At 41.6% G+C, this 26,295-nt stretch overlaps 3 protein-coding genes across 4 annotated transcripts in view; 1 reads left to right on the top strand and 2 right to left on the bottom strand.

Moving 5' to 3' along the window:
* Window positions 1–15,624, bottom strand: part of SPATA5 (spermatogenesis associated 5) — a 314,315-nt gene extending 298,691 nt beyond the window's left edge. The window contains exon 1 of the mRNA XM_045018603.1: window positions 15,525–15,624. The gene's annotated coding sequence lies outside the window, so the exon portion shown is untranslated. The remainder of the gene's footprint in view (window positions 1–15,524) is intronic.
* NUDT6 (nudix hydrolase 6) overlaps window positions 1–16,154 on the top strand; it is a 34,295-nt gene extending 18,141 nt beyond the window's left edge. The window contains exons 4-5 of the mRNA XM_045018610.1: window positions 10,919–10,973; window positions 15,671–16,154. Coding sequence (XP_044874545.1) covers window positions 10,919–10,973; window positions 15,671–16,065 — 450 coding nt within the window. The 3' untranslated portion in view covers window positions 16,066–16,154. The remainder of the gene's footprint in view (window positions 1–10,918; window positions 10,974–15,670) is intronic.
* A 64-nt stretch (window positions 16,155–16,218) lies between these two features.
* FGF2 (fibroblast growth factor 2) overlaps window positions 16,219–26,295 on the bottom strand; it is a 58,733-nt gene continuing 48,656 nt past the window's right edge. The window contains exons 3-4 of one of the 2 annotated variants that reach the window (XM_045018613.1): window positions 23,413–23,461; window positions 16,642–16,768 (exon numbers count right to left, since the gene is read on the bottom strand). In XM_045018613.1, coding sequence (XP_044874548.1) covers window positions 16,755–16,768; window positions 23,413–23,461 — 63 coding nt within the window. In that variant the 3' untranslated portion in view covers window positions 16,642–16,754. Of the gene's footprint in view, window positions 16,769–23,412; window positions 23,462–26,295 lie in introns of both variants that reach the window. The other variant, XM_045018612.1, reaches the window with a different exon arrangement.

Raw genomic sequence — 26,295 nt, 5'->3', positions numbered from 1 at the left:
AAAACCATGCTGAAACATTAAGGCAGTGACACAAACTAAAGCAAGGAAATTCCCTTGGTTGATAAAGCTAACCTGCCTTACTCTAAACCTGAATGGAATTGTGCTATTTTTATTTCATCTCTTGTTAAATGGAGGTGAATTTGGGGGGGGTGGGGGGTGGAGAGAGGGGGAAGTAGAGTCCTGTGAGGTACAGCTGAAATTTTAGACATAACTTTGAAATCCTGCCTATTAACATCTGTTTGTGTCATAGCCCTCATAACTGAACATATATGTTAGCGATCATATTTATGTTTAAAAGAAAACATGGAGAATGCTGCCTTTTAGAGAAATACACCTGGATTCAATCTAAAATAAGACATGGGAAAGGAGTACTAGAAAATATTGCTTAGATAGTTTTATTGTGCAGGCCACTCAAAACAAATCAAACATTTGGATATTTACCACTTTAAACATAACACTCAGTTTGATGTTAATAACCTTGTTTGTTACATTTGCATTCTTTAACATCCAGATTACCACTAAGTGACCAAATTGACATTAACTACATTTTTTAAAAATTCTTTTGTCATTAAATACTCTAATTATCCCAGTATAGTTTCATGTCCAATGTATATTGTAAAGCCCCTTTATATACTTACTTTAAAGCAATAATTTGTTTGGCAGAAGCCATTTTAATCAAACTGTTGAGAGGATTGCAGCCAACTTATTTAGTGAATTGTGCCAAGCACTGTGCCAATATAGACAAGTTCACATCTAGCAGCAGCTGCCCCAAAAATAATACTCCTGCCTCATAGGAAGCTGCCTGTCTTCCAAGCTAGTAGATGGATGTAGTGAGTATGCCTCCTATAAAGGAAAAACTAAGGTAGAGAACACAAAGTGGTCTTCAATAGGTGAAAAAGTTACAACTCTGTCACTGCTGCCTCAAGGAAACAAGAACCATCCTATGGCAGGTACAGCTTGCAGGGGTTGCTGAGGCAAGTGAGAGGCTGTTTTCACATCCAATGAGAGAAGCCATTAAAGAAGGATGCACACCGTTTCTGCTAAAAAAGGCACGGACTACCTTTTCATAGAGCTCCTGTTTTTCATCTAGAGCATATGTTTATCTCTGCACTGCTTAAAAAGAACACAAATATATATATCTGCCAACATCTCATGGAAATGTTTGAAAATTATTCTGTTTAGAGACCACTTTGTCACTTTCAGAAAAGAGAGGGGAAACATTCTTTTGTTAATTTTTAAGATAGTTGCATAACACAATTTTGTTTCCTATAGGTTCATCTGGTATAGATGCTTATTTTGCCCATCTTAAAATGAGAATCCTCTAAGGCATCAGAAAGTTCCAAGTTACAGTCCTGATATAGTAGAATTGAACATTAGTAATTTAGTTTTTAGTCATAACTAGACTGACAGCAGTAGTCCCATGAACTAACGTGAAACTACTACTGAGTAAAATTATGCATGTGCATAAATTTTTGCAGGATTTGGACCCAAGGGTTTGTCTACTTTAAGAAATAAATTTGGATGAAATTAGGATATGAATTTAAAGAGGAATAGGTGTGCGGGCACACTTTTATTCAGGAATAAAATTGTCTTATTCCAAGTTAGCTTAATCTACATCCAAGGCAGGTTAAGCTAAACAAGAACAAGGCACTCTTATTCCTGAGTACAAGAGGATCTGCCCAGGGAGTTAGTCAGGGACACCTCTTTCAAAATAACTCCCCATGTAGCTGAGTCTTAAGTGACAGATTTTAAAAAAAAACAAACCAAACACATTTAAGGCAAAAGCCCCCAACAAACAAAAATGGGCTAGGGAATAGTATTACAGAATATACAAATAAGCTACATTTTTCTGAAAAATATTCCATTTAAAAAGTTTTTCTCTAGCCATTGGCATACCTGTCAAACATTTCACTGGTGTATTTATTTTCTTTGAAGTGTGCTTAGGGGCAGGGAATGTTTATTGAAAGTGCTTGATTGACATTAGACTAAAAACTACAGAACAGTTACAGCACAGGCACTGTCCATGCAAATTCCCCCCACTCACCCACCCTTGAAAATGGGTCTGCTCAGACACCCTCACCCCTCCATTAATAAAGAACCCAAAACCCAGGGTAATTCAAGACACATGTACTATTCACCCAAGCAACCTCATGACTATATGATTTTCTTCTTTGTCTTCCCCACCCAATCACTCCCTATATATGCCATATCCTAACTTAAGCAACAGGCTGCAATTGTATCCATGCAGACCTTTGCAGAATCCCAATGAAGTCAGAAGGTCTCAGTAAACTCTTTGGGACAGGGATTCTGTTTGTTTGTTTTGTAAAGTGCCAGACGTTATGACATGAAATAATTAACAACATGCTTTGACCAGGATATAGAGGAACCCATCACTAAGCATGTGAAGTTAATTAATTTCTCATAAGCCTGGTCTACACTAGGCGTTTAAATCGGTTTTAGGAGCGTAAAACCGATTTAACGCCACAACCGTCCACACTAGGAGGCACCTTATATCGATTTTAATGGCTCTTTAAATCGGTTTCTGTACTCCTCCCCGACGAGAGGAGTAGCGCTAATATCGGGATTAACATATCGGAATAGGGTTAGTGTGGCCGCAAATCGACGGTATTGGCCTCCGGGCGGTATCCCACAGTGCACCACTGACCGCTCTGGACAGCATTCTGAACTCGGATGCACTGGCCAGGTAGACAGGAAAAGCCCCGCGAACTTTTGAAATTCATTTCCTGCTTCCCCAGCGTGGAGAGCTCATCAGCACAGGTGACCACACAGAGCTCATCAGCACAGGTAACAATGCAGTCTCCTGAGAATCGAAAAAGAGCCCCAGCATGGACTGCACGGGAGGTACTGGATCTGATCGCTATATGGGGAGAGGATTCAGTGCTAACAGAACTGCGTTCCAAAAGACGAAATGAAAAAGTATTTGAAAGAATTTCTAAGGCTATGACGGATAAAGGCCACAGCAGGGACTCAGTGCAGTGCAGAGTGAAAGTTAAGGAGCTCAGACAAGCCTACCAGAAAACCAAAGAAGCAAACGGAAGGTCCGGGGCAGGTCGAAAAACATGCCGCTTCTATGCTGAGCTGCATGCAATTTTAGGGGGCTGCGCCACAAGTACCCCACCCCTGATGGTGGATTCCGAGGTGGGGGTTGTAATCTCTGCCATGGCTGAGGATTATGCAGACGGGGAAGATGAAGATGAAGAAGAGGAGGAAGACCTAGCAGAGAGCACACAGCACTCCGTGAGCCCCAGCAGCCAGGAGCTTTTTATCACCCTGACGGAATTACCCTCCTCCCAGCCCTCCCAAGCAAGTATCCCAGACAATGACGCCATGGAAGGGAGCTCTGGTGAGTGTACCTTTGTAAATAGCAAACACTGTTTTTTAAGCAAGCGTTTTTTAATGATTGATTTGCCCTGAGGACTTGGGATGCATTCGCAGACAGTATAGTTACTTAGAAAAGTTTAACATGTCCGGGGATTGAGAGGAAATCCTCCAGGGACATCTCGATGAAGCACTCCTGTAGGTACTCCAGAAGCCTTTGCAGAAGGTTTCTGGGCAAGGCAGCCTTGTTCCGCCCACCATGGTAGGACACTTTACCACGCCATGCATGTAGCAAGTAATCAGGTATCATTGCGTGGCAAAGCATAGCAGCGTATGGTCCCGGTGACTGCTGGCATTCAAGAAGCATCCGTTCTTTATCTTGTTGTGTTATCCTCAGCAAAGTGATATCGTTCAGGATAACCAGGTTAAAAATCAGGAATTTAATTAAGGGGGATGGCCATTTTCCTACTGGGTTCGTGGACTGCAGCAGCTTAAAAAAAAAAATCCTTTCCTCCACGTAGCCAAGCGGGGGGAGGGGAGGAATGAAATGCCGATGATCTTTTTTGTGTTTGGTCAGCGGGGCTTCCCCAAGCTACCAGCCACGCAGTGGGTGGGGGGGTGGGAAGGGTGTTGATTAGCAGGGAGCTAGCGTGGTATTAGCCATGCGTTGGGGGGAGGGGTAAATCATTACAGACGCCGAAAGACAGTGGCTTACCATGGCCGCATGCAAGCTGAATTCTGAAGCCTGGACCTGTGTCTGTGAGATCTGTAACTCCAGAGCTGCAGGCACTCACTATTAAGATGAAAAATGCGACCTTGTAGGGAAATCACATGTGCTATGTAAGGTGAATAGAGCTGTTCACTGTGAAAGAGTATAACCATTGTTCTGTAAAATGTATCTTTCTAAGTATTTCTCTCCCTCATGCAGCTGCAAATTTTTCAACCATCCCTCCTCCATCCCAAAGGCTAGCACAGATAAGGCGGAGGAAAAAGAAGACGCGAGATGAAATGTTCTCGGATATTATGGAAGTTACACGCAATGAAAGAGCTCATCTGAATGAGTGGAAGGACGTGGTATCAAATTACAGGAAAGAGGCCAGTGAACGTGAGGACAGGAGGGACACCCGAGATGAGAGGTGGCGGCAGGAAGACCAGCAGGAAAATCAGCGGTGGCGGCAGGAAGATCAGCGGTGGCGGGATGCAACTCTGGGGCTGCTGCGTGATCAAACTGACATGCTCCGGTGTCTGGTGGAGCTTCAGGAACGGCAGCAGGATCACAGAGTGCCGCTGCAGCCCCTGTATAACCACCCTCAACCCTCACCATGTTCCATATCCTCCTCACCCAGACGTGTAAGAACGCGTGGGGGGAGGCTCCGTGCACCCGCCCACTCCACCCCCGTGGACAGCCCAACCAGAAGGCTGTCGTTAATGTGAAATTTTTTTAATGGCCTTCTCCATCCTTCCTATCCTCCTCCCAAACCACACCCTTACTTCTCTCCCTCTTTTTATAATAAATTAATAAAGAATTCATGATTTTTAAACGAGAGTGACTTTATTTGCATAAGTAAGCTGTACTCGAAGGGGGAGGGTGAGTTGCTTACAGGGAATGAGTCAATCAAGGGGGGTTGGGTGTTCATCAACAAACACAGCAGTCACACTGTACCCTGGCCATTGATGAAGCTCGTTTTCAAAGCTTCTCTGATGTGCACCGCTTCCTGGTGTGCTCTTCTAATCTCCCTGGTGTCTGGCTGCGCGTAATCAGCGGCCAGGTGATTTGCCTCAGCCTCCCACCCCGCCATAAAGGTCTCCCCCTTACTCTCACAGAGATTGTGGAGAATACAGCAAGCAGCAATAACATAGGGGACATTGGTTTGGCTGAGGTCTGAGCGAGTCAGTAATGTCCGCCAGCGCACCTTTAAACGGCCAAATGCACATTCCACCACCATTCTGCATTTGCTCAGCCTGTAATTGAACAGATCCTGACCACTGTCCAGGCTGCCTGTGTATGGCTTCATGAGCCATGGCATCAAGGGGTAGGCTGGGTCCCCCAGGATAACGACAGGCATTTCAACATCCCCAACTGTTATTTTCTGGTCTGGGAAGTAATTCCCTTGCTGCAGCCGTTTAAACAGAGTAGTGCTTCTGAATACGCGAGCGTCATGAACCCTCCCTGGCCATCCCACGTGGATGTTTGTGAAACGTCCCTTGTGATCCACCAGTGCTTGCAGCACCATTGAAAAGTACCCCTTGCGGTTTACGTACTGGGTGCCCTGGCGCTGCGGTGACAAGATAGGGATATGGGTTCCATCTATCGCCCCCCGCACAGTTAGGGAATCCCAGTGCAGCAAAGCCATCCACTATGGCCTGCACGTTTCCCAGAGTCAACCTTTCGTAGCAGCAGCTTAGTGATTGCTTTGGCTACTTGCATCACAGCAGCCCCCACAGTAGATTTTCCAACTCCAAATTGATTCCCGACTGACCGGTAGCTGTCTGGCGTTGCAAGCTTCCACAGGGCTATCGCCACTCGCTTCTCTACTGTGAGGGCTGCTCTCATCTTGGTATTATGGCGTTTCAGGGCAGGGGCAAGCAAGTTCCAAAGTTCACAAAGTTCCATGAAAGTGCCCTTACGCATGCGAAAGTTTCGCAGCCACTGGGAATCGTCCCACACCTGCAACACAATGCGGTCCCACCAGTCAGTGCTTGTTTCCTGGGCCCAAAATCGGCATTCAATGGATAGAATCTGCCCCATTACCGTCAGGATCTCCAAAGCGCAGGGGCCCGCGGTTTGAGAGAATTCTGTGTCTACGTCCTCATCACTGTCATCGCCGCGCTGCCGTATCCGCCTCCTCCTCGCCTCGGTTTGAAGGTCCTGGTTCAGCATATACTGCACAAGAGTGCGCGAGGTGTTTAAAACATGCACGATTGCGGTATTGAGCTGAGCAGGGTCCATGCTTGCTGTGTTATGGCGTCCGCACAGTTCACCAAGCAAAAAAGGCGCGAAACGCTTGTCTGCTGCTTTCAGGGAGGGAGGGGTGAGGCTGTACCCAGAACCACCCGCGACAATGATTTTTGCCCCATCAGGCACTGGGATCACAACCCGGAAATTCCAAGGGGCGGGGGAGGCTGCGGGAACTATGGGATAGCTACCCACAGTGCAACGCTCCAGAAATCGACGCTAGCCTTGGACCGTGGATGCACACCACCGATTTAATGTGTTTAGTGTGGCCGCGCGCAATCGATTTTATACAATCTGTTTTGCTAAACCGGTTTATGTAAAATCGGAATAATCCCGTAGTGTAGACGTACCCATATACCCTTTCATTCTTGGCCTCTCTTCTGAGGCTGCCAAGCATGAGTGTCAGTTCCAGTGATGGTGGTTTTTGTGATGTGGAACTGGACTGAGACCACCAAACATCCATCACACAGTAATGGCTTCCAGTCACTACCAAGGTTACCTACACTTAAGTCAGTCATCAAGTGGTGAAAGGCTCTTATTTCCTTACCAGGCTCCTGAGCCATTCCACCATTTCATGTGCTAAATTCAAGAACAAAACTAATGAAAGTTATTTGTAATGAAAGTAATTTGTATTTTAGTTGAAGGTAATGTTTTTGTAATTGAATGACCTTTTGGAAATGTAATTCAAATCTCTCCACTGTAACAGCATAGGCTACCTATCATTAGGTGGGAGCTATCAGACATTTTCTGCAAATGGCAAAATAAGGTGTAATTGGATGCATCAGTTTCCATTTTGTCAATCATTAGATCTAAGCCAGCACCCTACCAGCTACATTTTCCCCATGGTGAAATAACTAGCCATAGATTTGTTCTCCATAACTAAACTAAGCTTTACTTCATTCACAGCTAGATGCAGCAAAGCTAATGAACTTAAATGAAAGTGTATATTCATAGGCAGGCACAATTATACAATATGTTGAATTGGTAATGCAAGAGTTCAGGGAAGAGAGGCACCACTGTACAGAAAGTAAAGTATTAACTTTGTTATTTTTATTAGCTGTAAAGCAAAACTGTAAGGACTTCTGTATAGTGGGGCCTCCAAGCCCATTTTGAGCAGTTGCCAGTTAATGCATAAATTTGGCATGCAATCTGTAAGATCCAAAACTGGCTCTTGTTATAGGTGGAAAGAGTTTCCAGCATAAGTGAAGAAAATACAGACAGAGAAATATTTTCCTAGTCCAGGGGTAGGCCGAAGGCAGCACGCGAGCTGATTTTCAGTGGCACTCACACTGCCCAGGTCCTGGCCACCAGTCTGCATTTTAATTTAATTTTAAATGAAGCTTCTTAAACATTCTGAAACCTTATTTACTTTACATACAACAATAGTTTAGTTATATATTATAGACTTATAGAAAGAGACCTTCTAAAAAGGTTTAAAATGTATTATTGGCACACAAAACCTTAAATTAAAGTGAATAAACGAAGACTCGGCACAACACTTTTGAAAGGTTGCTTACCCGTCCTAGTCCTTAGAGAGAGAATGCACACGAGCATGTGTGCATAACAATAAAGAATAACCTGCTTAAATTTTAAGAGAACTCAGGAAATCATCAAATCTAAAAACACCCTATACCTCCTTTACATTTGTGATGGAGAAAAAGAAATTGGTTCCTAAAGTTCTCAAAAAAAAATTGTACATTTCAAGGTTTGGCTTCCTGCCTCAGCCCCCTTCAATACAAAAAAAACCTTGAGCTAGTCTTCCTCTGTGCAGCAATATTTTGTGCAGCCTCATGGTGTCAAACCTTGGGACCAAAACGGTCATTTTCTTTTATCACTGGCCCAACAAAAGGTAGGGGATTCTATCGGGGCAGAATGTTGAACTTTAAACAGAGAGGGGTGAACTTTGTATCACTCTACAACTCACTCAGGTAACACAATATGGAATTGGCAGAATCCAGGGCCACCTACATCCAGCTCTCTTTGCCAGAATAAGACTGACATGATATGCAACCAGTGAGGAAGAAAAAAAAATGGAGGAAGCAAGGGGGAAAAACAAATTTTTACTAGGAGCATAACACTAAATATAGGAGCTGAAGTTAATAATATCCATTTTCATTGAACTAGTTATCTAAAAAAAACTAAATTAGACCAAGAAATTGGTTCCCTATGTCAAATAGGGAACATAGCTTTTGTAAAGGAAACTCATGCTTCACCAATCTATTGGAATTCCTTGTGTGCGTTAACAAGCACGTTTACAAGGGTGATTTAGCTGAGATAGTGCACTTGGACTTTCACAAAGATTTTGACCAGGTCCCACATCAAAGGCTCTTAAGCAAAGTAAGGTTAAAAGATAGGAAATATAGGGTAGGACTAAATGGTCAGTTTTCACAGTGGAGAGGTAAATAGCGGGGTCCCCCAAGGATCTGTACTAGGACCTATGCTGTTCAATATTCATAAGTGATCTGGAAAATGGGGTAAAAAGCGAGGTGGCAAAGTTTGCAGACGATACACAATTTCTCAAGATAGTTAAGTCCAAAGCTGACCAAATCCAAAGGGATCTAAAAAAACTGGGTGACTGGGCAACAATATGGCAGAGGAAATTCAGTGTTGATAAATGCAAAGTAATACACATTGGAAAGCATAATCTCAAGTAGACATACAAAATGATGGAGTCTAAATTAGCTATTACCCTCAAAAGAGATCTTAGAGTCATCATAGATAGTTCTCTGAAAACATCTGCTCAGTGTGCAGCTGCAGTGAAAAAAAACTAATACAATGTTAGGAACCATTAGGAAAGGGATACATAATAAAGCAGAAAATATAATACCACTGTATAAATCTATGGTATGCCCACACCTTGAATAGTGTGTGCAGTTCTGGTCACCCCATCTCAAAGAAGATAAATTAGCATTGGAAAAGGTACAGAGAAAGGGCAATGGAACAGCTTCCATGGGAGGAGAGATTAAAAAGACTGGGACTGTTCTGCTTAGAATAGAGACTACTAAGGAAGGATATGATAGACATCTATAAAATCATGAATGGCCTGGAGGGGGGGAAAAAGTGTTATTTACCCCTTCACTTAACACAAAAACCAGGGGTCACCTAATTAAATTAAAAGGTAGCAGACTTAAAAACAAACATAAGGAAGTACTTTACACAGAGCACAGTCAACCTCTGGAACTTATTGCCAGGCCAAAAAGTAAAACAGGGTTAAAAAAAAAAAACTAGACACGTTCATGGAGGACAGGTCCAGCAATGGCTGTTCACCAAGATGGTTAGGGACACAAGCCTATGCTCTGGGTGTCTCCATCTCAGACTGCAAGAAGGTGGGATTAGATGACAGGATCACTGAATAATTACTGTTCTGTTCATTCTCTGTGAAGCATCTGGCACCAGCCAGTGTCAGAAGACAGGATACAGCAACATTGACCCAGTGTGGCCAGGCTTATGTTCTTAGGGTTTTTTTTTGTTTTTGTTCCCCTGCCCCCTTCCAGAAAAATGAGATTTTCCCAAAGATGACCAGTTTACTTAAATAAATTGATATTTTTCAAAGTTTGAAAAATCACCTGAGCACATTTATGTGATGATGTATACTGCACGCTGCAATCTCAAAATAGTTTAAGAGCTCATTGTGTGGTGTCATGAATGAGGACAATTACACAGTTAAAGATTTCCAGGCACAGAAAACAAAATCTGAATGCCAGTGGATGTATATGCATTGTCCATCTACAGTTTTTATGATTATTCTAAACTTTTGTCCAAGCTTTTAAAGGAGAGCCCAGAGAGATTGTTTTCCAATATAATCAATGGGAAGTACATAGTTGCTTTGCCATCTAAGAAAAAATAGCCTTTCATCTCCCAGGATAATTTAAATTTTTTCTACGTTAATCTCAGTAGATTGCAGTTAAAAAATGTTACCAGACTGACAATTAGTTTAAAAAAATGTATGGGGCCTAATACAACAGCTGCAGGATCTTGTCCATGTTTATCAGTTGCAGTTACAATGCCAGGGCTGCTAATTTTTCAACTTGATTCTGCTGAATTTCAATAAATGATTTTGTATAGAGATCACACACAAAAAAGTCTTGATTTTATTTTTCTACTCCATGAAAACAAATGACAAGTTATACTACATGGTTATTACAGACACTAAATCACTTTAAAGCCAGTGCAGTATAGAACAATACTACAATCATAATATCTATTTGAAGATTAAATATGTACAGTTTTTAAAAAGCCAAAAAACCACTGAAGTAGAATACATTAGTGATTAAAGATTATACAGTCTATATCTATAGCAGCTTCTTTCATGTCCAACTACTTCTTTTAACTAGTTAACTAGCAGCAACTTTGTCTAATGACTGTTAGACAGTTTATATTTTCAATCAGTAGATGTTTTCTTCCAATATTTCATGTAGACAGGTAACTGTCTGATCACATTAGCAAAAACAGAAGTTCTATTTAAATCTTAACTGATAATTATAGAAGTAATTAACATGTCACCACCTTTAGAAACTTCACGTACCTATTAGGGTGATTAGGAATTCTAAAGGAATCGTTTTGTCCTTTTGTATTAGAACAAAACAGATTGTATACCTTGCTAATATTTCTGCTCCATTATAGACTACAAATGCATGGAAATTTCCAGGAGGCCTGTCAGACCCAGGTGAAGACATTGGTAAGTCTCTGGACAATGTTTCAAATACATCAGCGGCATAAGCAGTCACAACTCCATTGAAGTCTACTGAGTTGTGCCCCCTGTTAGTTGGCTGATACAGAGGTATATAGCCCAAAGTAGTTTTGTAGGATTACTCTTGTGATGGTCAATATCTGTTTAAAATTGGTGTCTGGGAGGTAGGATGACTTGATCCTGCATCCTAAAACAGACACCAGCAGAGGATACCTGATGCTTCACCATGTTCAGGGTGAAAAGGCCCTACACTTAACACATTTTTCTACGTTTTCACATAGAGCAGTGTTTGATTTTTAGGCTTATTCGACATTGTGTCATAAGAACCCAAAGTGTAAGGAAGATGAATATCGCATAGAAATAAATGAATTAAAATACTTCAAGCACAGCCTGAAGCACCAGGTGATAAACTCAGCAGTATTCTGAGTAAAAATTCCTACATTCTGTTCCTGTCTGTAAAATGGGAATAACTACATGTCTTCTCCCACACTTTGTCTTGGCTGTTTAGACTGGAAGCTCTTTGGGGCAGGAATTGTCTCTTACTTGTAGAAGTACATAGTACTAGCACAATGAGTCCCTGCTTTCAGCAGGAGACTCTAAGCACTATTGTATTACAAATAGTAATAATTACTCTTAAGGTAAAGGTGAACTGACACTATGAGTTGAGGAAATACTTAACTAATGTGATGTAGATGGTTGTTAATACTACAGTACTGCTGAAGTTCTGTTAAAGGGTTACAGGACCAATGAGTTTACAATACAGAAGTTTATGTAAAGCTTAAGTTTTAACAAAAAAAATAGGCTGGAGGTTTTTCCTGTGTATAGTATATAGGTTTTGGGTTCAAAAGTTACCTCCACTGAGCAGTACTACATTCTGTGCTCTTATGTTAATAAATTTTTCCTCACAATACTATTTCAGATTTTTGAGTATCATCTGCACAATACTGATGAGTAAGATCAGGCAAAAAGAGGTTAACTTCATTGCCAGAGTAATATAGAAACAGGGAGAACTGGGAACAGGACCCACATGTGCTGACTCCTAGTCCTGCAGTTTAACCACAAATGTATTCTCTCCCTCAGTGTCCAAGGCCACAAACTCTACGGTTAAATCGTTACAATGGACAGGACAGTAGTTTCCCACTATACATCTCAGCTTTGGGCTAGATCCAGTTTAGGCACCCAACTCAACATTTTAAATCCTCAAAATCCCTGCTCAGCTGTTACACCCTGTAGGCACTTAAAATCCCACCACTCAGCATGCATATAGCTGCATGAGGTTCTAAGGAGTGGGGAAGTGGGACCACCATCTTTCTTCTCATTGTGGTTGTTGCAACAAAGGACTTATACCCTTAACTCCAGGAGAGGGTTCAAAGAGCAATCAAGAGCAGAGAAGGACTCTTCCTCTGGCCCAGACTCAGGCACCTAGGTCCTTTTAAGGGGCAGGACTTAGGCCAGGGTGGGCAACCTGCCAGCCACACGCAGCCCGTCAGGGTAATCCACTGGTGGGCTGCCTGACAGTTTGTTTACATTTGCACGGATGCCCGCAGCTCCCAGTGGCCATGGTTCATCGTTCGTAGCCAATGGGAGCTGTGGGAAGCAGTGGCCAGCACTTCCCTGTGGCCCACACTGCTTCCCGCAGCTCCCATTGTCCAGGAACGGCAAACCACAACCACTGGGGAGCTGCAGGTGGCCATGCAAATGTAAACAAACTGTCTAGCAGCCCACCAGCAGATTACCCTGACAGGCTGCATGCAGCTGGTTGCCCACCACTGACAGGTTATACCCCTTTCTTTGGCATTTCCTACTGGCTACATTAGGCAGCTACCTACTCATCTTGCTGGCTTTTGTGGGTCCCATTCTTAGGTGAGAAACACTCTTCATGTCTTGTACAGGGAGAGTGGATGCCTGACTTGGGGCTGTGGCTTCCACTAGATGGCCAGGTGCCTACATGTTAGATGGAGCATTGCCGTGCCTAAGTCCTCTTTGCGGATCTAGCCCTTCAGTCAGTATATGCAATTTCATGTACCGTTTTAATATATTTATTTTGAACTAATGCTGTTCCTTCAAATATTTATTACAGAATTGAGCTTCAGCTGATGTTGCATGTATAATTGTGTGAAACATGTGCTTACATGTCAAACATTTATGTTTGGAGAGGAGTATATAATGCCATGAATATATGCTGTATACTTTGTACCAAAAAGGGAGTCTGGTTAGAGAAGGATTGAAAGGGAAGGGTCCAAGATAGAAGGGGACTTTGGAGGAACGTCTGCATTTATTGATAGTCAAAGAATGGCCAGCATGAGCATGGCTGCACTGTAGGAGTGCTGTACACAGGAGTGCCAGGGACACATCCCTCTATACAATAGGTGAGGCTGTAGATGTTGATAGGGTGACAGCAAATAGGTATCAGAAAAACTGGGAAAAAATGTTCGTTCAAGTTCCCCTCATACCCCTATTAAAATATTAAGATATGATGCAGCAAACAGTTTTTATTACTATATTTTAACAGATAAATTAATGAAGCATGAAATATAACAACTTTATTTTTCCTTCATTTACATTAAGCCTCAAACATTTAAGGGCCTGCCTTTCAAAAATGCAGGAGTGCAGTTACCATGTTTGCAGATCAGTATTTATTCACATGTACCAGTTTGCACAAGCAGCTGGGGTAGTTATGTGAACAAATTAAGCACTAAATTGCATGCATTTGGGGGCTTGCCGATTTTTGAAGGTCAAGCCCTAAATGTAGGGAACTACAATAAGGCACTATCTTGAAGCAAAGCTCAAATCTAGACCGAAATCCCTGGTCTAATGATTTTGTCTTACTTAGCATGGTCTTTCTCAACTTCCCTGATTTCTATCCTTTCTACCCTTTAAGTAGAAAGAGTACTACACAAATACACTGTAGGGAGTTTGCTTCTTTTCTGTTCTAACCAAGGAAGACTGGATGAACGTTCCATTAGGACTTCCAGTGATTCCAGCCCAGAGGAGCCAGGTGCGGTAATGGATCAGCCTGTCAGTAATCTCTACAACTGTGTCAGAGACATGGAGTCAGAGCACTTCCGTGCCCCCTCCCAAGTACTGTGTTGTCAATATTCTAATAAAATGCTCTGCAGACATATTTGTATACTAATGCCCCCCTGCCCAGTCCTGCAAACACATGCTCATGTGTCAAGCTTTACTCATGCAACTAGTCCCATTAAATGCAATGCAGTTATTAATGTTCTTAACTTTAAACACACATGCAAGTGTTTGCAGGATCAGGGCCATTACTATATAAATGTTTATTGTCTACAAGAAAGGCTGTTAGAGATTTTCCTTATGGTTTGCTACTGTAAGTCCTGAAATTATTTTCAGTGGTTTTAAAATAAATCCAAAATTTATATCTCCTGTACTTCTGACTTTTCAAGATGGTGGTTTGCAGGCAAGGGAGAATCACTAAAAGGTTTTTGTTAAAATGAATGTAGTTCTGTTAAATATAAACCAACATTCTAATTGCTAATTAACTGCAGCAAGTTGCCTTGCAAAATAGCCATGGGCATTTTACACCTCAGACAAAACAGAGTCACCTCCCTTGCCATGAGGATAAAAAAAATAAATCTAATAATTCTATTTACCCATCCAAAAAAATATTCCACCCAGGTGGGTTTGTAATGTTTTGCAAGGCCTAGGAACAGCTAAATTTTGGCAAATGAGGATATTACAGCCCTCCTGGGATCTTTGATTTTGATTGCCGTTCAAAGGTAACTCTAGCTTTTGGTTAGTGGAGAGACTGGGTTTAAGCACTGAAAGAGTGAATGAGTTACCCTGCCAGCCATTAGCTGTTTTTAGACCCTGACTCATCAAGGTTCTTAAAGATGTGCTTAACTTTAAGCACAAGTAGTCTCACTGACTTTTCAGTAGCACTATGCCTGTGCTCAAGGACATTCCTGGACTGGGGCCCAAGTTAACAGATTTTTTTTTCCCCTCCATTCCTACTGATTTTTGTAATGAGAAATGTAAGGTTTTTATCTTCTCTTGGTCAGTGTACAAAAGATTTACATCTGCAAAGTTAATAGGAATTATCTGCATGAATTCCCCATGCATCAATAGATTTCATGGTATGTTAGCAAAATAATATAACTGAAATGTCATTATAGACATTTAAGGATAAATGTGCAAAAGGGGCGAGGTCCTCCCTCATTCTGTAGGCCAGTTTGCACACTTTTACATCTGTAAGATAAATTGTGTACTTGTGCCACTGAACTAATTGATTTGCTCCCACAATCGGGTTTAGTTGAAAGTGCTCAGATGCAACAGGAAGATCAGCCATTGAAAGTAAACCTAAAAATGTATTAATTAGGATCAAAGAGAATTGAAAATATTTAGCAAATATCTTTAGATAAGAGCTGGGTATACTGCATTGGTGCATCAGTTTCAGAGCTACCATACTGGTACAGTATTAAGGAACATTCATCATTTTGTAGGTTATCCACAAGAAAAGCAAAATAGTCCATTGCCATTAGCTTTGTTCAAAGGGCCAGAAACTGAACTTACTGTAGTGTTGGAGTTTATAGCCTCTACAATCTTAAAAAGGTGTTACCATCAGCGATGCTTTGTGAGCTGGAAATCTTTCACCATGAACAGTTCTTGAAATGTAGTCTCCTCTTACATGTACTGTAGGAATATTTCTCTCCATCTAGGAAACACAGCAGTTCGAGAGGTTTTTGAAGAGACTGGCATTAAGTCAGAGTTCAAGTCCCTCTTAAGCATAAGGCAGCAACATAGGCACCCCGGAGCCTTTGGGGTATCAGATATGTATATCATCTGTCGCCTGCAGCCTTCCTCATTCAACATCAGCTTCTGCCAGCAGGAATGCTTGAGGTGCGAATGGATGGATCTTGAGGAACTTGCCAAGACTAAAGACACTACTCCCATCACCAGCACTGTAGCTAAACTGCTACTTTATGGATACAGAGAAGGGTTTGATAAGATTGATATAACCATGAGAGAATTTCCAGCTGTTTACACAGGCCTATTTTATAATCTGTACCATAGGGAGCTGCCAGATACTTATAAAAACATGACAGAATTCTAATAAGCTTCACATTTCATTAAATTCATAATTTAGAATTGGATTGTTTTAAACTGTGGGCTTACTTGTACCATATTAAAAATATTCCTGGACTTTTTTCTTGCTGGAATTCAATATTTACTTTATTTTCTAGTAAGATATATAGAGATTATATATATATATATATATTATTTCTTTTAAAAGGTAAATATTCTTGTAAATGTGTGCACATCTTTAAGTTTCCTTTACACTGTAAGGCTAACATAAGGCTAATATAGTAGCTCTAACTAGAGGAAAATACGTGAAGCACAGATATTGAAATTTCTATACATTTTCCTGGTGCTTTTTCCTCTGGACACTGGCACAATTGTTTCAAAACATACAGTAACATCAAGGTTATATTATACAAACATATTTAGTAATCAGACATCTGCAAAAGCAGTTATCAAATACTTGCTCACACTTTACTACTTTTGGAAGGAGTGGAGGAAACTACCACTTTAGTGTGTTGTGGCATAGACTATAGAATCTACCACTGAAGTCAGCTCTTGGCAGACATTGGAAGAAAAAGGATAGCTTTCTGCCCTGGTCCAGTTTTTGGTCCAAGTTTGTACTGTCCAGTTCTTTTCAGTGCCACATACCAATCAGAATATTTCCGTGACCGGTAAGTGTTGTAGTTGTTTGATTCCAAGCGCTCAAAAAAGAAACATTCTTCAGTTACACATTTCTGAAAGGGAAAGAAAAAATGTTATTCATATTCATCCCCTCTGGCATAACAAATCACTCCCTTAAATACATGGGAGTGCCTATTAATGAGAGGAGTTAGTTGATGATTAAAGTTATTTGTATCAGAGTATTAGGGACATTTTCAGAAGATATTTTCTGAAGAACATAGATTTCAATGAATTCATATTAAACATACTTTTGTGTTTAAAAATACATGCAAATGATTATCAATAAACTCCTAATGGAGATGCAGTTGGTGTGAACCACTGGATGATTTTTTTGTAGCAGCCATTGAGCTAGATAAAGCTCAGAGTAATCTGTCTTCATACTATTTCTTTGTTCCTTTCCACCATTTATCAAAAATGATGGAAGAATCCTGTCTGCTGCAATTATTGATAGCTCCTGATTTCCAAGCTAGACAATTCAGCTATCCCTCTTGCCTAGTTACAACAGGAAAAAAAAAGTATGAAATGGGTCATTTGCCCTGCCAAATCTTTTTATCAACTTGTCAGAAATAGAATATTAGCGGTCCAGCCTAGGACCAAACTCTGTTTGTCTGGTTTCTTTTAAATTTTCTTGAAGCCAATCCCTATGGTACTATTGTGCAGTAACAAAAATATTAATAGTAGTGAGCCTTTTCTGTTACCAGGATAACAATAATAATAAGATTTCTTTAAGAAGAAAAAATTAAATTTAACGAGTGTATCCCATGTGGAAATTGTATTTATTCTATCCATTGTTACAGGGGAACCTAAGCCAGGAAAAACATTCATGTTAACTAAAATTTTACTCCATTTCAATTATGTTCCACAATATGCTTTGCAATGTGCATTTCAGAATCCAGGAAAATACAGTTAGTCTCTAACTCTATAAAGGGAAATTAATATTTCCCAATTGTGATACCGATTATCAGCCTCGATAGCCGATAACACTTAGGTAGAGAGAAACTTTAAAGTACATTTTCCTCATCTAAAGCTAAATCCTACTTGACAGTAAATCCTGCCTGATTTATTTCCTGAAGGATTTACACACACACACGAGTTATTTTAGTTTTTAATGCATAAGCAGAAATTCCCAAATACACATATACCTGCAAACCAATTACTGCAGTTTTACTTCATTCTAAAGAAATTAGTTATAGGAAATACTGAGAACTTGTTAAAGTCCAGTGGTGTCAGATGCATGCTATATAAGAGCTTGAATACATGCCACCGTCCACTCCCTTATTTGTTCCTGACAGCCAGATTGTAGAAGTGTTGGCATCAAATGATGCAATTTTCACCTTTAGAAAACTACCTACATTGTTTAGAATTCAACCTACATTGTTTAGAATTAAATAAGCTACAACCCTCAAATTTCTAGTAATTTTCTAATGCCGAACACAAACAGCCCCTTCCCTGCTGTTCCTCCCTCCCAAACACATGCACTTTACCCATTTCTACTGATGTAGAACAACGCAATCAATACATTTGTTACAGATTTTTCTGCAAGGGCTAATCATTTCGTTGTCAGAATAATACATCTCACTTCAAAAGGAATAATTTAATATAATTTTGACTTTAAAAAGCAAAAATACTTTAGATTGTAAGATCTCTGGGGCAGGAACTTTGTCTACTCCTAGGGGAATTCTGCACTACTTTGCAAGCACAGAATTAGGAGGAGAAGGGAAGCCGTAATAGGGATCATGCTGCAGTTACACTTTTCACCCACCGGGGGTGGATGTGGACCCAGAAGAGGGCAGTTGGCTCACAAGCCAAAGCAACTACCTACCTGCAGAGAGGAAAGCGGCAGAGGCTGCCTTCCTCAATGCCTTGCCTGCGGGGCCAGAGGGGGAAGAAGGAAAAAAAGAGTAGGGAACACAGGGCTGCTGGGGGGAGATCACAAAGACGGGGGTTCAGAAGAGCTAGTGGGGGGATAGATGGGTGGGGCACAGGAGTTAGTGAGGTGATAGAGCCAGGGGATGAATGGGAGTAGGGGTTCAGGGACACATGGCGACAGGGTCATAAATGGGGTCTGCATGGAGGAGACTCCTCAGCCTCCTAACAATCCCTCCCCCCAAAAAACCTGTTCCATATTTCTCCCATCCAGACCCAACCTTCCTCCTAACTCCCAGGCTCCTTCCCTGCAATTACTTCCCCCTCCCTCTGGCTCCTCCATTACCCCTGACTCCCTCAACCCTTTGGGCTGCTTCTGAGGGGTGTGGAAAAGTTTCTGTATTGCAGTTTAAATGAATGATTACTCAGAGTTCTGTATTAATATGCCTAGTAAGTAATTATGTTAAAAAAATTCTTGATTTTTCTTCTTGTCTGTACTGTTACAGACATACTTGCAAACAGGTATTTTGAAATAAATTACCATTATATTGTGTTATTTTGACAAATAAAATATGCAGATTTTTAAAATATTGTGCACAGAATTTTTTTTTTTGGTGTAGAATTCCCCCAGGAGTAATGTTGTGAATGTTCTCAGTGGCCAACAAAAAATATTAAATCATATAACATAGAACAGTTGGTTTTAGAACAAAAGGCCCAATTATTCACATAGCTGTGGGCAAAGGGCCACATGTGGTGGTGGCAGTAACACCTTTGTGGCATACTACCCACCTTTCCTAGACCTGCAGTGGGTTCCTGGATCTGAATATGGGTCCTGATTCAGCAACGTCTATGAATCATAGACTCTCAGGGTTGGAAGGGACCTCAGGAGGTCATCTAGTCCAACCCCCTGCTCAAAGCAGGACCAAACCCAACTAAATCATCCCAGCCAGGGCTTTGTCAAGCCTGACCTTAAAAACCTCTAAGGAAGGAGATTCCACCACCTCCCTAGGTAACCCATTCCAGTTCTTCACCACCCTACTAGTGAAAAAGTTTTTCCTAATGTCCAACCTTAACCTCCCCATCTGCAACTTGAGACCATTACTCCTTGTTCTGTCATCTTCTACCACTGAGAACAGTCTAGATCCATCCTCTTTGGAACCCCCTTTCAGGTAGTTGAAAGCAGCTATCAAATCCCCCCTCATTCTTCTCTTCTGCAGGCTAAACAATCTCAGTTCCCTCAGCCTCTCCTCATAAGTCATGTGCTCCAGCCCCCTAATCATTTTTGTTGCCCTCCGCTGGACTCTCTACAATTTATCCACATCCTTCTTGTAGTGTGGGGCCCAAAACTGGACACAGTACTCCAAATGAGGCCAGTGCTGAATAGAGGGGAATGATCACATCCCTCGATCTGCTGGTAATGCCCCCACTTATACAACCCAAAATGCGATTAGCCTTCTTGGCAACAAGGGCACACTGTTGATTCATATTCAGCTTTTCGTCCACCGTAACCCCTAGGTCCTTTTCTGCAGAACTGCTGCCCAGCCATTCGGTCCCTAGTCTGTAGCAGTGCATGGGATTCTTCCGTCCTAAGTGCAGGACTCTGCACTTGTCCTTATTGAACCTCATCATATTTCTTTTGGCCCAATCCTCTAATTTGTCTAGGTCCCTCTGTATCCTATCCCTACCCTCCAGCGTATCAACCACTCCTCCCAGTTTAGTGTCATCTGCAAACTTGCTAAGGGTGCAGTCCATACCATCCTCCAGATCGTTAATGAAGATATTGAACAAAACCGGCCCCAGCACCGACTCTTGGGGCACTCCACTTGATACCGGCTGCCAACTAGACATGGAGCCATTGATCACTACCCGTTGAGCCTGACCATCTAGCCAGTTTTCTATCCACCTTACCGTCCATTCATCCAGCCCATACTTCTTTAACTTGCTGGCAAGAATACTGTGGGAGACCGTATCAAAAGCTTTGCTAAAGTCCAGAAATAGCACATCCACTGCTTTCCCCTCATCCACAGAGCAAGTTATCTCATCACAGAAGGCAATCAGGTTAGTCAGGGATGACTTGCCCTTGGTGAATCCATGCTGACTGTTCCTGATCACTTTCCCCTCCTTTAAGTGGTTCAGAATTGATTCCTTGAGGACCTGTTCCATGATTTTTCCAGGGACTGAGGTGAGACTGACTGGCCTGTAGTTCCCTGGATCTTCCTTCTTCCCTTTTTTAAAGATGGGCACTACCTTAGCTTTTTTCCAGTCATCCGGGACCTCCCCCGATTGCCATGATTTTTCAAAGATAATGGCCAATGGCTCTGCAATCTCATCGGCCAACTCCTTTAGCACCCTTGGATGCAGTGCATCCGGCCCCATGGACTTGTGCTCGTCCAGCTTTTCTAAATAGTCCCGAACTACTTTTTTCTCCACAGAGAGCTGGTCACCTCCTCCCCATACCGTGCTGCATAGTGCATCTGTCTGGGAGCTGACCTTGTCTGTGAAGACAGAGGCAAAAAAAGCATTGAGTACACTAGCTTTCTCCACATCCTCTGTCACTAGGTTCCCTCCCTCATTCAGCAAGGGGCCCACACTTTCCTTGACTTTCTTCTTGTTGCTAACATACCTGAAGAAACCCTTCTTGTTACTCCTAACATCTCCAGCTAGCTGCAACTCCAAGTGTGATTTGGCCTTCCTAATTTCACTCCTGCATGCCTGAGCAATACTTTTATACTCCTCCCTGGTTATTTGTCCAATCTTCCACTTCTTGTAAGCTGTTTTTTTGTGTTTAAAGACGAGCAAGGATTTCACTGTTAAGCCAAGCTGGTCTCCTGCCATATTTACTTTTCTTCCTACACATCGGGATGGTTTGTTCCTGCAACCTCAATAAGGATTCTTTAAAATACAGCCAGCTTTCCTCGACTCGACTCCTTTCCCCGTCATGTTATTCTCCCAGGGGACCTTGCCCATCAGTTCCCTGAGGGAGTCGAAGTCTGCTTTTCTGAAGTCCAGGGTCTCTGTTCTACTGCTCTCCTTTCTTCCTTGTGTCAGAATCCTGAACTCGACCATCTCATGGTCACTGCCTCCCAGGTTCCCATCCACTATTGCTTCCTCTACTATTTCTTCCCTGTTTGTGAGCAGCAGGTCAAGAAGAGCTTTTCCCCTAGTTGGTTCCTCCAGCACTTGCACCAGGAAATTGTCCCCCACACTTTCCAGAAACTTCCTGGATTGTCTGTGCATTGCTTACATTTTAAAGTATATAATTAGTCCAATTGACTTTAAAGATGAGCATTCTTATGTGCTTTCCTGAGTAGGAATGAAATTACTCACGTTTTAGTACTTTACAGAATCAGGCCCACAGCGAAGAAATAGAGCTACATGCATTATTCCCCCTTCAAGTCTCACAGATCCAAAGATAAGGCAGCTGTAGGTTTAACCACCTTCCTCCCCCATTTCTTCAATTCCTGCCTCAAGCACAGGAACTGAGAATCAGATACCAGAGCTCATATTTGCCAACCATTACTGAAATACTAGGATGCTGAAGTATATACACACACATTAATATCTTTACATTGACTTGTTTCAATTAAATGAATAAGCTTGGGAGAGCCAATAGACTCATCCATTTTGTCCTTCCTTCCCATTAACTCCCATTGAATCCCGTCTCCCTAGCCTGTTCCCGGAACCCATTTCCCCATTCTGTCTCCACCACCTCCCTCACATAGAGCTTCTGAAAGTGGTGATATTATTTATCTATGGTACTACCCATTGTGTGCTAGCCGCATTCCAAGCGCCCAAGGATAGTACCCTCTCCAAGGAGCTTATATTCTAAGAAGAGACAGACAAGCCGACACTGGGAAAAAGGAAAGAACAACGTACCTCAGTTATGAACACCTTGGGAATGGAGTTTGTTTGTAACTCTGAACAAAACATTATGGTGGTTCTTCCAAAAGTTTACAACTGAACATTGGCTTAATACTGCTTTGAAACTTTACTATGCAGAGGAAAAATGCTGCTTTTAACCATCTTAAATTAAAAGTGATCCTGGGAGCCGCGCTGACTCCAGAGCGGGGAGCAGTGACTCTGTCCCAGCTGCTGCCCAGGCTTCCTCCAGCAGGATTTGTTGTGTCTCAGGAGGTGTCCATCGGCCTTCTGTCCCCTCCCAGGCCAAGCCCTTTGCCCACCAGTTTTCTGCTCTTTCTGGGATATTGCGGTGAGATCTGGGAATGCAGCGGCTGAGCGGATAGTGCCCTGCTGCCACGCTGTACACCCACACTCTCTCCATTGCAGTCACTGCAGCTACTGGGCATTCACACTTGGTGCACACACAGGGCAGAAACCTTGTCAATTTTTTTTATTTCCCCTTTAACTACTAAAAAAAAATAATGTTTAACAGTACTATATTTGCTTTTTTGGGGTCTCTGCTGCTGCCTGATTGCATACTTCAGGTTCCATATGTGGTGTGTGGTTGACTGGTCAGTTCATAACTCTGGTGTTCGTAACTCTGAGGTTCTACTATATGTACACATCAACTAATTTCACTGTAAATAGCACAGAAATAGGTGGGTCTTTTACTCCCTCCTAAACCTGTACATCAAGCTCACCAAATTGAAGCAAAGTGCACCCTGAAATGTGTTTTTCTTTCAAGAGCCTTAAGAGTTAGTGGTTTATTGGGGGGGGGGGGGAGAGAGAGAGAGAGAGAGAGAGAGAGAGAGAGAATGAACACATTCTTGATTGCCTTGAAAAAAACCTACAAGCTCTCTTTAGAGCCAGTAAGTTTTTATCTTTCACTTGACAGAGTTTAACAAATGCAGCTAAAGATTCCATGACTCACGTTTCCAGGAAAGCATGGGTTTCCTGTGACACCAAGATGCACGCCATCCCTGCAGTACAAAGAGTGATTTGTAGTGATCTTCTGATGCCAAATATTTCCCCACTTCCATATTTATCTAGCATCTGGAATTATTAATTGTTCTCATCTTCTTCAAACTCCAGAAGAGAAAATCACTGAACTCCTGTACCAGCCAATCCACTCCCATACATCTTCTGCTGCACAGCTTTACACCTAGCAGAAGCCCCTGCTCCCTCAGGACCCGAGTCTGACACCACCACTCGTGTTGAATAGCACCTTACTCTACAAATAATCCCACGGATGTCAAAGGATCTAGTTGAGTACATGAGTAAAGGCATCAGAATTTAACCCTTAGATTCTGCATGTTTGGAATTGTTTCACTGGGATCTTTAAATTAGCCACTTCTGGACTAGGTAGGTTTTAATGACTGGTGTTAATAAGGAGAGAACTGGTAGATTTAGTGTCCCTCTGGATCTCAAGAAGGAAAACCACCACTATATTTCTCCACTTCAACAAAGAGAGGGGGAAAAACTCAAATATTTTATTCGGAGACACTAATTTCTCCTATATTTATCTGCACTGCAGCCACACTGTGCCTCTCAGTTAACCTTTTAGGCGCCACTAGCATTGACCCCTGTACAAAGGCAGAGAGCCGTTGTGCTGGGGTTCATTTGGTTGCAGGATTGTCTCCTTAAAAAGAGGCAGGAGATCTCAAAAAGGAAAGAACTAAAATAGAACAGAGCATTGATTTAGAGAAAGAGCTACCTCCTTTTCCTATCTCAGCCATATCACATTCAGTCACATACATTTACTCTATGAAAAGAGTTCTTCAAATGACAGCATAAGCTAATCATTAAAAGGAAAGTGTCTGAAATCTTGGACGGGAATCAAAACAAATAAACCAAAATACATCCTAAACAGAGAGCCCATCTGCCACGTTAGTTACCAACAGAACTGCTGTATTGCTTTATGACTATTAATTGAAAATTTGAAGTATTTAACTACAACTAAACCCAAACCTGAAAACAACTAGGCTTCATAGCCAGGCTTCAAAACAGTATGCATACAAACATACATGGGAAAATCTTGAATCTTAACATTTGTGTCAGGTTTCTATTGCTATGAGCAACTAAATGCACAACTACAGTGTGGAATAAGGAGTCTGCTGTGTATTAAAGACCAAACTTCAGTCTCCAAATATAGGTTTTGGCAGTAGAATATAGATACTTGCAGCCATTTCTATATACTACTCTTGATTTGTGAAGATCTTTGATCAGAATCCATGTGCTGACAACTTCTCATGTACCTCTAAATCACTAACATTTAAAAATTTTAAAATAATCAAAACCAATACTTTCTTGCGCTTTGTGTCCTATTTCCAAAAGAGAAGATTACAAAAATCATAATCTAACATTTACCGAGCACCTTTCACCACAGAAGATCTCAAAATCACTTCAGTTGTACGCAAATACATGCATTAATTGTCTCAACCACCACAGAAATGCATCCAACTCTATAGCTTTAGTAAGACACAGTAAAGTTGCACAAGGAAAGGAGAATAAAAAGCACTGAATTCAGTTCAGACTTCAGTTCACCCTGTGAGGTGGGAGGGTCCCAGAGCCCAGGCTCCTGCCCAAGCCTGCGTGACTACACTGCAATTAAATAACCCCTATTTCAGAGTCAGCTGGCATGAGCCAGATGTGGGTGTCTAATTGCAGTGTAGACATAACCTAAGTGATCGCAGGTGGTCAGGATCTTGGTTTGCATCTTATCCAAAAAGCTGACACCTCAGCAGCACCATTTCCACTCATACCATATTAAGGAATTGGTTTGCAGAACTTACCTTGAAATATCAATTTCATGTCCTGCAGTTCTATGGTGGTCTCCAATCAAAGTAATAACCAGACAACACTAAGCTTTGGAAGTGAGATAAGAGTACAGTCAAAGATGACAGTTGCCAGTCTTAATATTCTGTCTAAAATAGGGGTCACTTAAGATGCATCATGATGGGAACTGAAAAGATACTGTAGTTAGAACAACAATCTAGAGTCTCACCTGTTTCATCCCTGCATGGGAGTTAACAACATTAATGGGAGTTAGCAACATTAAAATTATAAACCTTCGAATTTATAGGAAATACCTGTGTTTTTCATATTATAAAATGTAAAGGTCACCAATAAAGAGGAAAAATGGGTTTGTGCTTTTCCTTCTTTATGATACAACAAGGTGGTCTGATTTTTTTTCTTTCAGATTTCTAAGTTTTTAATGTTAGGAATTCTGGTCTTGTCTACCCTGTAAAAAAAAACTATACATGACTAGCAAACTAATAAGATTATAACATAGGAGCTATTATGCAGGTGAAACTTGATTAACTGAAAGAGGAAGTGCTTTTCACTCAGACTGCTTAAAACTTTTGTTAACATCCAGTTTAACTATAAGGCCTAAGAAATGCTTAGGAGATGTCTTAAAAATCAACAACCCCTATTCCTTCAACTGACAGCAGATAAAAGCAAACAATCCACATCTGGGACCTCCAGTAAGCTCCCCAGCAAAACCAAGATTTGCCATTCCTGATACTTCTCAGGTAAAAAGCAGGGGAGAGACAACAAACAAAATACCTGAAAAAGACTTTCAAGCCAAAAAATAAGAATTTTAGAAAGATAATTTTTTTGAGAATTTAGGGTTTATCTATATAGTCACTTAGTGCACATCAAGCTGTGGTATAGAACTGCAGCACTCTAGCCTGCCATGCACTAAATCAGATAAACAAGCTCTTAATTGTGAAGGGTGCCAGACTGACAGCTTTGGAAACTCAAGTCATCCTCTCTTTATCCACAGAAAAGCTTGCACTGCTGCTATCTTTTG

This window comes from Mauremys mutica, chromosome 5 (assembly GCF_020497125.1).
Source record: "Mauremys mutica isolate MM-2020 ecotype Southern chromosome 5, ASM2049712v1, whole genome shotgun sequence".
Taxonomy (NCBI): Eukaryota; Metazoa; Chordata; order Testudines; family Geoemydidae; genus Mauremys; species Mauremys mutica.
This window is presented reverse-complemented; position numbering and strand designations above follow the sequence as displayed.